Source organism: Pseudophryne corroboree, chromosome 9 (genome assembly GCF_028390025.1).
Source record: "Pseudophryne corroboree isolate aPseCor3 chromosome 9, aPseCor3.hap2, whole genome shotgun sequence".
NCBI classification, from domain to species: Eukaryota; Metazoa; Chordata; class Amphibia; order Anura; family Myobatrachidae; genus Pseudophryne; species Pseudophryne corroboree.
The window spans coordinates 401312151-401324626 of NC_086452.1; the positions used below are offsets into that span (position 1 = coordinate 401312151).

The window sequence follows — 12476 nt, forward strand, 5'->3', positions numbered from 1 at the left end:
GGTTTAGGAGTGCAGGAAAGATGGGTTAGGGGAGTCGGGGATCAGGGTTAGCTTTGTAAACTAGCCTTTGTCTGTTTTTTAATAATCGGGATGCAGCTGTCAGTATTTTTACAGCCGGCATACCAAACGCGGGATCCCGATACCAATGGGGAAAATGAACAGGGCCTAATGACACTAATTAGTTGCCAATTAACTGGGAAATCATGTCATTAATATCTTAGTAAAACAATGTATAGCTCCCAACCGTAACAGTTTCAGTGGAACTGCCCTAAGTTGAGCCCTGTCCAGTCTTCAGTGGGGAAGGTGCGACAGGTCACCTCTGTTCTGCATAGCAGAGTAACGGTGAATGGACACCACACACACCAACCATGAAACAGATATTTCCAATCCAACACGCAACCACATTACCTATCTCCTCACCTTCTATGTTGAGAGGTATAGAGTTTCAGGGGAATAATAAAAAAATGCATCATCAGACCCTTGTTAATCCAGGTTTACTGTGGTGGGCGGTTGGCGAGATTTGCGTCACGTGTCCTCTCGTTTTAGCAGGTAGGGGCTCTCCGAGAGAATTTTCTGCTCCAGAAGGTCTTCCCTTAATGTGTGAGTCTGATCTCACCTTTTTTTATTGTATACAGATAGAGCCTTGTGCATATAACCTTCTCTGCTGTGCCTAGGTGCACCAAGGCTTATTAGCATAAGCCTTTCATCTCAGCTGCAATACAACACAAAGAGAACAATACAGCCTAAACACTCTGCTTAGATTTTACTATACCCAGTTTGGAGCACATGTGCTAAACTTCTAGCAATTGCAGAAATGCTCAAAACTACTATTATATTTTATTTTTACTTTCATGGTAGTTGTCTGTTACTTTATGGTCTGGTAACAAGTAGGAAGACTGCTCTCTGCTATTGTAATCAATAGGAAATGCCACTTACAGATTCAGCTTCATTCTTCATCGCTGTATTTTTATACTTGTAAACCTTCTATAACCTTTTCAACTTTTATTTTTCCCCTCTGTAGGGAGGATAAACAAAGCCAGTGTATAACTGACCAAACCTCATGTTGGGAGAATATAAACCTTCCCGAATCAATTCCCCGTCACAGTGGGCAAATAGAAACCTTAGTGAATCAATAAATTGGAAGTCGGGCGCTTATTATTTGGCATTCTAACCATTGTCTCCTAAAAGCGGTTCCTGCCTTACTCCTGTGGGAAACCTGGATTGTAAGCATACTGTGCCAGGAAATAAGAAAGAGAAATGCAAGATTCTAGGGGAATAGATCATAAACATGAAACAGTAACACATCTATGTGGTATTACAGAAAGATTTCACACGTATTTGAAGTTTGTTTAACGTTGGCATGCATGCATGTATTATATAACACTTTATCAGAATAACTTAAATCAACAACCACTAAAATAAAAAATAGAAAAACATAGGAGAATAATAGTTACCCAATCATTTTCTATATAACAAAGCATCCTGAGATGAATAATTGGATTTGTATGCATACAACCTTTGCAAGCTTAAAAACCCATCTCATCCACTAGCCACACAATCTTCAAAAAACATTATGTAGCTTCACTTATAGGGTTGTGAGGCGGCTTATAGTCAGGGCCGATGCAAGGTTTCTCGATACCCTACGCAAAACTTCAACCTGTCCCCCCCCCCCTTTACAAAAAAAAAAATCACTCACCAGTACCAATTTTCCAGCCCTAGAGGTGAACGTGTGGATGTAGCATCTTAGAAGTAAATGGAAGTTCAAAAGCCGCCGTTTGCATTAAGTTTAACAAGGATGCATATTTCAGAGTTATCCTTCATTTTGTGATAAGCAGAACCGGGGCTACCCTGCGCCCCCCCCCCCTCCCCCCAAAGATCCTAGCTGGCACCCTAGGCAGTTGCCTAAAGGTAAAGCCGGCCCTACTGTCTGTACCTTATAAAACATTCAATTAAAATTTAAATAGCTGATATTTCCCATTTTCTCAGCTCTTACCCTTTGCCACCTCAAAGCATGGATCTACTGTGCCTACTGATAAGAGTCATAAGATTATGCCATTCCCTGTGACATATACTAATGCCATTACGGAGATAGTCAGCCCCTGTCGGTCATTGTTTGCTGTATTTTGTGAATGGAAGTGACTTACCACCATTTCTACAACGGGTATGTCCCCAAATGTTGCTACATTACATTTCAAAACTGTGAAAGCTTTGTGGGTGTAAGAATACACATACAGGAGCAGAAGTAGTGGGTGTCAGGGGGCCTGGTACGGTCTGTGGCTTTGCTCCATTAATTCCACATTTGGTCACTTTGTCAGAATAGTGTAGTGAGATGGACTTGCCCTCATTGTTACTGGCATCCGGGAGTGAACTGAGCATACAGCAGTTCCCAGCAGTGATCTGTTACATTGGTCTGTCTGGACACACTGGGCGATATGAGTGAAAGATATGAACGATATTGTTCATTAATGAATGAGATACCGTTCATATCTTTCAGTGTGGAGGCTCCAGCGATGAACGATGCGCAGCCCCGCACTCGTTCATCGCTGGTGCCCCGTCCGTCGCTTGTGCATGCAGGCCAATATGGACGATCCCGTCCATATTGGCCTGCACTGCTATGGAGCCGGGTGACGGGGGGAGTGAAGAAACTTCACTTCCCCCATCACTGCCCCCCCCCCCCGCCCCCGGTCGCCCGTCGGCCATATCAGCCGTCGGGCAGCTCGGCGGCGGATCACGCAGTGTGTAGGGCCCATAATACACCTTGCTAGGTGATTGCTTACATTTTATTTTCTGTAAGCTGTTTGTCTATCTGTGTGCTGACCTTGCTAGTACTTTTCTTACTACTTTTTCTTGTTTATCCCAGTTAAATGCCATTGTGTCTGCCAGTCTCCCAGACCTTGGGTTTCCATTCAAACTACGCTCATGTTATAACCCTGTGTTACTCCATTGACAGCAGATGTACCAAACCTTTTGAGGGTATTAGACGGTGTTCATGTTACTAAAAAGCCAGAACAGACTTGGGGTCCTGCAATGTATTGTGGCATCCAGTACTGGGCCAGCATTCTACAATGGTCACTACAATGTCTGCAGTATTGTATAGTGTTCACTACAATACACTAGATATTCTATAGTGGCAACTATAGTGTATAGCAGGCATGTCAAACTCATGGTCATCCAGCTGCTGTGAAACTACAAGTCCCAGTGTGCTTTACCAGCTGATCAGTGGAAGGTATGCTGGCACTATAAGATTCTCTTCTATAGTGCTTACTATAAAACTCTCTAATTGGAAATTAAACAGCAGAAATATCTGTATTGTAAGTCACTACGCGATGTGGTTATGTTACCGGCGCTTGGGACCCCGGCGGTTAGCATGCCGACGCCGGGATCCAGAACGCTAAAAATGCCGGCAGTCATAATGCAATAGAACCTGTGGCAATCGCAGCGAGCCACCGAGCCCGCTCCCCGGGAGCCGGCATATCATACCCAACCCGTCATTACAACAGATTCTGCAATAAATACTGTGTTGTGTCAGAATATAGGGGGTAATTCCGACCCGATCGCTCGCTGCAGCTTGTCGCAGCGCAGCGATCGGGTCAGAACTGCGCATGCGCCGGCGCATGGCAGCTTTCGTTACCTAGCGATTGCCTCTGAGACAGAGGCGGTCGCTAGGCGGGAGGGGGCTGAATGGCGGTGTTAAGCCGGCGTTTAGGGGGAGCGGTCCGGCCAGCGCAGGCGACGAGCTGTGCTGGCCGGGAGTTACTCCTCAAATACAAAGGCATCGCCTCTGTGCGATGCTTTTGTATTTGTGCGGGGGAGGGGGGGGGGCACTGACATGCGGGGCGGACTAGCCCTGTGCTGGGCGTCCCCTCGCATGTCTGAGTTAACGATCGTAGCTGTGCTAAATTTAGCACAGCTACGATCAACTCGGAATGACCCCCATAGCGTTTTAAAATAACTGACCATATATTTCCTTTGGAAAACGTTTTGGCAACACCCATTTGCCATTGCAGTGCACTTCTAGAACACCGTTGACTACTTATTTAATTTAAATTTAAATTTGACCCCTAGGCCCAAAGCAGTGGTGCAAGTAGAAAAAATGTCTTATAGGTACTGTGTGCGCACGCCAAAAATGGGTGTGGCCAAATCCCACATGGGGCGTGGCCAATGAAAATGGGTGCGTGATACACATATGCCCCCACAGTGCCAGATACATATATGCCCCACAGTGCCAGATACGCCTCCACCGTGCCAGATATGCCCCCACAGTGCCAGGTATGCCCCTACTTTGCCAGATACACATGCCCCCAGAGGGCCAGATATGCTCCCACAGTGCCCCACAGTGCCAGATACGCCTCCACCGTGCCAGATATGCCCCCACAGTGCCAGGTATGCCCCTACTTTGCCAGATACACATGCCCCCAGAGTGCCAGATATGCCCCAGCAGTGCAACTCACTGCACTGTCTTCTTCTTCTTCTGCTGCTGGGGAGAGGAGGGCACAGAACGTGCCCCTCATGCCCTCAGTCCGGTCTCCGCGTCCTCCTGCGGCTGCAGCCCGTATTTTAGGTCTGGCTCCGGTCCGTGAGCCGATCAGGGCTCGCGGTCCGGCCGCTCCTGATTGGCACGCCGCAGCCGCCGGACTGTCATTGTGTCAGACAGGAGAGGAGAGGTGCATGCTGCGCTCTCCTCTCTCCCTAAAGTAGTGCGCTGAAATGTGTGAGGGTGGCGGTACGGCGTACCCGCTGCCAAATTCTTAAGGGTACGCCGTACCCGACCGTACCCGCACACTTGCACCATTGACCTAAAGTTGCCAGGGTCCCCCTGTCCTAGTATTGGGAGTTTTAGCTCCGCAATGAAAGGGCTTTAACTCATGGAAGGTCGCTAAAGGGTAAAGTATTTGCTATATACTGTATACAATAATCCAAAAGAAAATGATTTTTTTTCTACCACTGTGATGATCACTAAAATTAAATAAAAATCAGTTACATAACTTACATTACATTTTTAGATCACATGCTAATTTCTTTTTAATGATCCTTTCAATTTAAAGAACCTTATATACTGCTTTGTAAGATTATTCTCAGAAACTCAGGCATGAAAGGAAGTTTGCATTCACTTACCGATGCTTCATCTGTCATTTTGCTATCGTCCTTTGGGATTTCCTTCAGGGATTTCTTGCTCATTGAAGTTCTTAGCTTGTTATCTGATATAAATTGTTGAATTTTTGAAATGACTGAATTTCCCGTAGAGACTTCACTCCTACTTCCACTAGGGGACAAACTGCGGGTTGGCATCAGGCTCCTCTGACTGCTGAAGTCTCCCATCTTTGTATCTTTAGGAGTATTTGCAATGGAAGCCTTTAAAAGAGATTGCAAGTTTGATACATTTTCCGAACTCCTAGTAATGTTCACGGAATGAGGGAACTCTGGTGACAGGGTTGTGCTGTGTTCTGACCGAGGGCTGGAAGTCCACTGGAAGAACTGTGAAAATGAAAGCACATTGTTATTATAAAGTTTTTTGTTTTTTTTAAACATATACACTATATAGACAAAAGTGATTGGACCCCCCCGCACAAGCGAAATGGTGTGCTCCTGCAGTAAACCGTATCCGGTCATGTCCGGCATTCGAAATCCCGGCGGTCACCACGCCGAAATCCCAGCCGACAGTCGGCATGGGACAGGGACTATTCCCACTCGTGGGTGTCCACAACACCCATAGAGTGGGAATAGAACCTGTGGCGATCTCCAAACCCAACCTCTGCAGACACATGTTTGTGAAGGTATACAACCGGTAGAGGTAGCACTGATCATTTGCTAGCGAAATGGTTTACCGGAAGTAGCTAACAGAGTTTGAAAAGGGCGTCACCAAAGGCTACGTGACGTCATGTTTCCAGGGCGATGTTGGACTGGTATATAAAATATTTGGTAACCCGTATGGACTGTCCAGATCTTAACCCATTGAGAACCTCTGGGATGGATTGGGGCAATGGGTGTATTCTAGACCAACTCAACCTTCTTGTGGGGTACTTGCTAAAGGGCTCCTCATGCATGCTGGACAGTAGTAAAGGTTCCCAGTCAGAGCAGCTTGGTCCACCGCCCTACGACTGAGAGGATGGAGACCAAGCAGTAGGTATAAAGCCTAGACTAGAGCCCAATAAGCTGCCAAAAGCAAGCCAGGGACAAGAATGGGGGGGGGGGGGGGCATTTTCTGACAACCAAAGAGTGCACAGTCCTACAGTGGTGACTGTTACTGTAAAACAGAAAAAAGGGAATGCTCTGCGCTCCAAGAATCACTTGAGATTAATCAATTAATTAATTAATTAATTTAATTGAGTGCAGTCTAGCAGGGAGAATGATTGACTCAATGCAACTCACTTTGAAAATAAATATCTTTATATCAGAATAATATATGAAATCATATATTATTCTGATATAAAGATATTTATTTTCAAAGTGAGTTGCATTGAGTCAATCATTCTCCCTGCTAGACTGCACTCAATTAAATGAATTAATTAATTGATTAATCTCAAGTGATTCTTGGAGTGCAGAGCATTCCCTTTTTTCTGTTTTGCATCATATTTTATTTCAGTCTAACCAACTGTTTTTGCTCAGCGGCTCCATAGTTCACAACTATCTTTTTGAATACTACTATATACAGCGCCAGGTTATACAGTTTGAGATCATTCTCTCACTGTATTCACACTTTTGTACTGACTGATACTGTGACAGCATGCTCTGAGCAGGATGGATGCAAAAATGTACGGTCATGACAAGTAGAATGTTGTTGCCCAGCAACCAAACAATAAGCTTATAGAACTGTATACTCTAACATTCTAACAATTAGTTTGCCTATAATCATAGTTACAAGCAATGCTTTACTCGTTTCATATACATTTGAAATGTGTTACATTTGTTGCCCCTTCTAACAACCTGGTTTCTCCATGATTAAAACCTCTACTGCGCTTATTTGCATAAATTAAATTCATTGTGGGAGAGGTATTAAACCTCGGAGATAGATAATGTAGATATAAAGTACCAGCCAATCAGCTTCCTGTTATTTTTCAAACACAGCCTGCAAAATGACAGTTAGAAGCTGATTGGTTGGTACTTTATTTCTCTCCAAGATTTGATACATCTTTCCCAGTGATATCATTTATTTGACACGGTGTCCATATCTAATGTTTTTAAAGTTATATATAAATAATTATTAACATGCCAAAGTAAAAACATAAAAGCAATTCCAGGGAGTGTTTGTTGCAGGTAACTGCACATGTGGCATGAAGTGTCCTCACCGCGCTCTTTGATATGCCAGTCATTATTCAAGTTCATAAAATAATTGTATCGACTTCTAAATAGCTTGCTTCAAACAATACAATCTGCTTAAGAATACAAAATTGCTTTAGAATGCAAGTCAAGAGATGTGGTATTGTACAAGTGTTCATATATAAAGAATAAGAAGAGACACTGAGAGTACGCCATGCATACAGAGCAACAGAAGCGAGACGGTGCATTTGGCTGTTCTAGAAAACCCCTAAAAAAATTGGTCATGTTCAAAACTTGACTCTCGATGGAATAACAGACATAGGCCCTCATTCCGAGTTGATCGCACGGTAGCTGTTTTTAGCTGCCGTGCGATCAGATAGTCGCCGCCTATGGGGGAGTGTATTTTTTAATAGCAAGGCTGCGTTCACTTGTGCAGCCGAGCTATGCAAAAAGATTTTGTGCAGTTTAGGAGTAGGTCTGGACTTACTTACCCACTGCGATCACTTCAGCCTGTCAGGTCCTGAAACTGACGTCAGACATCCGCCCTCCAAACGCCTCGACACGCCTGCGTTGGACTCACCACTCCCCAAAAACGGTCAGTTGACGCCCGGATCTGCCTTCTGCCTGTCAATCTTCTTGCGTTCGCAGCTGCAAAGTCTTTCTTTGTAGTTCTTTTCGTTGCCCAGAGATGGCCGTTACCCAGCCGGGTAACGACGCGCCTGCGCATTTCTGGCCGCAGCGCATGCGCAGTTCCGACCCGATCGCACAGCTGCGAAAAAGTGCATTGTGCGATCGGTTCGGAATGACCCCCATAGAGGGGGTAATTCAGAGTTGATCGCAGCAGCAAATTTGTTAGCAAATGGGCAAAACCACGTGCACTGCAGGGGAGGCAGATATAACATGTGCAGAGAGAGTTAGATTTGGGTGGGTTATTCTGTTTCTGTGCAGAGTAAATAATGGCTGCTTTATTTTTACACTGCAATTTAGAGTTCAGTATGAACACACCCCACCCAAATCTAACTCTCTCTGCACATGTTAAATCTGCCCCACCTGCAGTGCACATTGGGGGTAATTCTGAGTTGATCGCAGCAGGAACTTTGTTAGCAATTGGGCAAAACCATGTGCACTGCAGGGGAGGCAGATATAACATGTGCAGAGAGAGTTATGCTGCTTTCACATTGCAAAACCTGCTTTTGAAATGGTTCTTTAAACGGTTCTTAAAACAGGTCTGAGCAGTTAAACCCCCTTCACATTGCATGTTGTAACCAGTATACAGGTATTACCATTTCATTACCGTTTTGGTACCTTTCACACTGAACCCGTTTCACCCATACAAAACAGTGGTTGTCATTTTAAATGTTTATTTCGTGCTTCTGCCTGGTGACATCACACATGGAGACAGCCTATCACCTTCTGGGGCTTGCAAATACCGTTTCAGACCCTTTCACACTGCACAATGAAACAGGTCTGAAACGGGTAGGACCCTACTTTTTTACCGTTTCAAAATACCGGTATTTTGAAAACGGTAAATTGAAGGTGACCCTTTCAAATCGCAGCTCGAACCGTTTAGGAAGCCTTAAAAATCGGCAATTTACCGGGTTCAAGCTGCGGTATGAAAGGGGTATTAGATTTGGGTGTGGTGTGTTCAATCTGCAATCTAAATTGCAGTGTAAAAATAAAGTAGCCAGTATTTACCCTGCACAGAAACAAAATAACCCACCCAAATCTAACTCTCTCTGCAAATGTTATATCTGCCCCCCCCTGCAGTGCACATGGTTTTGCCCAATTGCTAAAAAATGTCCTGCTGCGATCAACTTGGAATTACCCCCATGGTTTTTCCTATCGGCAAACAAAGTTGCTGCTACAATCAGGTCTGAATTAGGCCCAGAGATCTGTGTTACTGCTATAAGAAAGAAAAATGCACGTGTAATAATCTATCGTGACACAAGCGCAAATGTTATGCAGTGATGTCACGTGCTTATCTTGCACAGATGCACCTGTTTTCCCAAGGAAGCACAGGATTTTCTGACCAAGGCGACAGTTCAGTTATGGGGCTTATTATTAATAATAATTATCAGGTTTTAGACCCAAAAATTATAATTTCTAATACCCCTTTCACACCGCAAATATATCCCGGGACATTGCCGGGTCGAGGTGCAGTCTAAAAGCACCACTTTTGAATATCCCGGGTTGAGTAACCCTGCATTACAACTTATAAAAGCAGTGTTAAACACGGGTTTGATCCGGGTCAATGTGCACTCTAAAGTGTCCTACCTGGGTTATTCAACCCTGCATTCATGTGAAAGTGCTGATTGGCTGTTCTTTGTGTGCCTTGATGATGTCAGTAGCCTGAGCTCTGCTACACAGGAGAGAACTGAGAGCATTAAGAATTAGGGGTGAGGCAGAGATTGCTAGGCAGCTTACTGCATACCTCTCAACTTATTAAAAGTACACAACGGGGCGTGGTCTATATGAAAGGGGCATGGCCTCATAACTCTGAAAGTCACACCCCCTTGTACCGTCACTGAGGATGCCCCCTCTCTCTCTGTCACCTGTGAATAGCGTCTATACAAACTTGCTCTGCTAAGCAGAGCAGCAGTGACAGGAGCCTCACAACTGCCCCCTGCCCCCCCCCCCCACCTCCCCCCCTCCCCACCACCACGGGACACTGCGGCCCGCGGGTGGGACAGCGAGACAGTCCTAAAAAAACGAGACTGTCCCACGAAAATCAGGGGGAGGTATGTTACTGGAACTGTTAAAGATGCAATTGTGTATAAAAACATAGCTCTGTCAGCCATGATTCCTGCAATGCATACTTGCCTACCCTCCCGGAATGGCTGGGAGGCTCCCGAAAATCGGGTGACCCTCCCGGCCCCCCGGAAAGGTGGGCAAGCCTCCCGCTTTCCCCCTCGGCCGCCCGCAGCAGTGAACAAGTAGGCGGGCCGAGGGGGTCCGATGACGCGATTCGCGCTGAATCGCGTCATCGTAGCTCCGCCCCCCGCTATGCAGCGCCTCGTTTCTCGGCACAGCACAGTGGGGGGTGGAGTCACGATGGCGCGACCCTGATGCAACGCCCCCCGGACCGCCCATCCTGCTGACGGCCACGCCCCCAAACCACTCGTCCTACTGCCGGCCACGCTCCCATTCACCTACAACGCTGCCTCCTCCCGGAGGAGGAGGCAGCAAAGTAGGTAAGCCTGCTGCAATGCTGTGAGCTGTCCCCACTCTCTTCTTTTGTCCCTTTCTGACACCTCATCTTTCTGAGCCCCAAAAAAGTCCATTTAAAATGACATCCATGGTGTTTTAATTGCTGACCCGGGTTGAGTTAAAAGGAGCCAACCCTGCAATAACCCGCGATGAAAGTGTAATAGTGTGAAAGTGTGCGACCCAAGTCGGAGCCGGATTCAAAATACCTTGTCGGACCTGGATTAGCGGTGTGAAAGGAGTATTATTGTGCCAATGAGAGATATTGGGGTCTATGTACTAAATCTTGAAGAGACATAAGGTGATGAAGATATAGGCCCTCATGCCGAGTTGTTCGCTCGCTAGCCGCTTTTCGCAGCATTACACACGCTAAGCCGCCGCCCTCTGGGAGTGTATCTTAGCTTAGCAGAATTGCGAACGAAGTATTCGCAATATTGCGAAAAGATTTTTCTGTGCAGTTTCTGAGTAGCTCGAGACTTACTCTTCCAGTGCGATCAGTTCAGTGCTTGTCGTTCCTGGTTTGACGTCACAAACACACCCAGCGTTCGCCCAGACACTCCCCTGTTTCTTCAGCCACTCCCGCGTTTTTCCCAGAAACGGCAGCGTTTTTTCACACACTCCCATAAAACGGCCAGTTTCCGCCCAGAAACACCCACTTCCTGTCAATCACACTCCAATCACCAGAACGAAGAAAAAACCTTGTAATGCCGTGAGTAAAATACCAAACTTCTTAGCAAATTTACTTGGCGCAGTGCGAACATTGCGCATGCACAATTAGCGGAAAATCGCTCCGATGCGAAGAAAATTACAGAGCGAACAACTCGGAATGAGGGCCATAGTACCAGCCAATGAGCTCCTAACTGTGTTTCTGCTGCGGGGTACACTGGGCTCCACAAGGATTGGATAATGGGGTGTAGAGTAGGATCTTGATCCGAGGCACCAACAGGCTCAAAGCTTTGACTGTTCCCAGAATGCACCGCCTCCTATATCACCCCGCCTCCCAGCACAGGAGCTCAGTTTTGTAAGTTGGTGCTGCAGTAAGCAGGCACTTAACAGAGGGGCTGCTCCAAGCAGCCCTAAGAAAAGCTTTTTATGAGGTAAAAAGTGAAGACTTCAAGGGCAGCAGCGGTGGTAAATGACTTGTGACATTCACTTCTGCAGCTCCAGCTCTCCCCAGCGGTGCTGTACACTCCCGAGCCCTGGTTGCCGGGTATCTACAGCGGAGGCTCCGGTTTTCTTCACGTTAGACACACACGGCTGGGGCTCTCCAGGATCGCGTGGCCGCGCTTCGGGAGGTGGTAAGTGGGTCCCGCTTGCGGGACCCGGTCTTTATCGCGATCCGGCGCGGTCAGTGGAAGGCGGGCCGCGTGCGCTGGCGGTGGACACTGTGGCAGTACAGGCGATCTCACTAGATCACCAGGGCATGGGCGCAGGTCAGGTTTTCTCTCTAAACCAATTCTTATATCGCCCACAGTACCCGGTGGTTTTGCCAGCAGAGGGGATAAGGCTTAGACCTGAAGCCCCTCCAACAGCCCCAGGGCGCCATTTCTAGCAAGTGTTCCCGCCCTGCAGCTGCATATCTGTCTTTTCCTCACTCCCTGTCAGTGTCTGCGGCGCCATTATCCCTCAGCTCACTGTTCCTGGGACTGCTTGGGCAAATCCTCCTATGTAAAGCCGCCTGGTTGTCAGCGCTGTGCCTTTACATGACACTTAAGTATTCTACCTGCCTTTTTAGACAGTGATAGTTAAGAAAGAGTGCACTTAGTCAGGGTTTTATAGTACAATTACCCTGTGATATACATCCAGATCTTACTGTGTACTGTTATATCTATTGTTATATAGCTGTGTAAGATAGTCCAGTGCAGTAATAACCTCTGCATTGTACAAACTGTGACTTTCTGTGTGTGCATTTGATAGCTGAGTGGTGTCCATTTCGTGTCTTTCACTCATCCTGCTATCCCTATATTCCATAACCTGAGGGGGCTTTGTGCGTCAGGTGTTATCTAATATAGGAT

At 46.4% G+C, this 12476-nt stretch overlaps 1 protein-coding gene across 4 annotated transcripts in view; it reads right to left on the bottom strand.

Annotated features, from left to right (window-relative positions):
• CFAP20DC (CFAP20 domain containing) overlaps positions 1–12476 on the bottom strand; it is an 852126-nt gene that overhangs the window by 253227 nt on the left and 586423 nt on the right. For all 4 annotated transcript variants that reach the window (XM_063940898.1, XM_063940895.1, XM_063940896.1 and 1 more), the window contains one exon: positions 5116–5475. In XM_063940898.1, coding sequence (XP_063796968.1) covers positions 5116–5475 — 360 coding nt within the window. The remainder of the gene's footprint in view (positions 1–5115; positions 5476–12476) is intronic.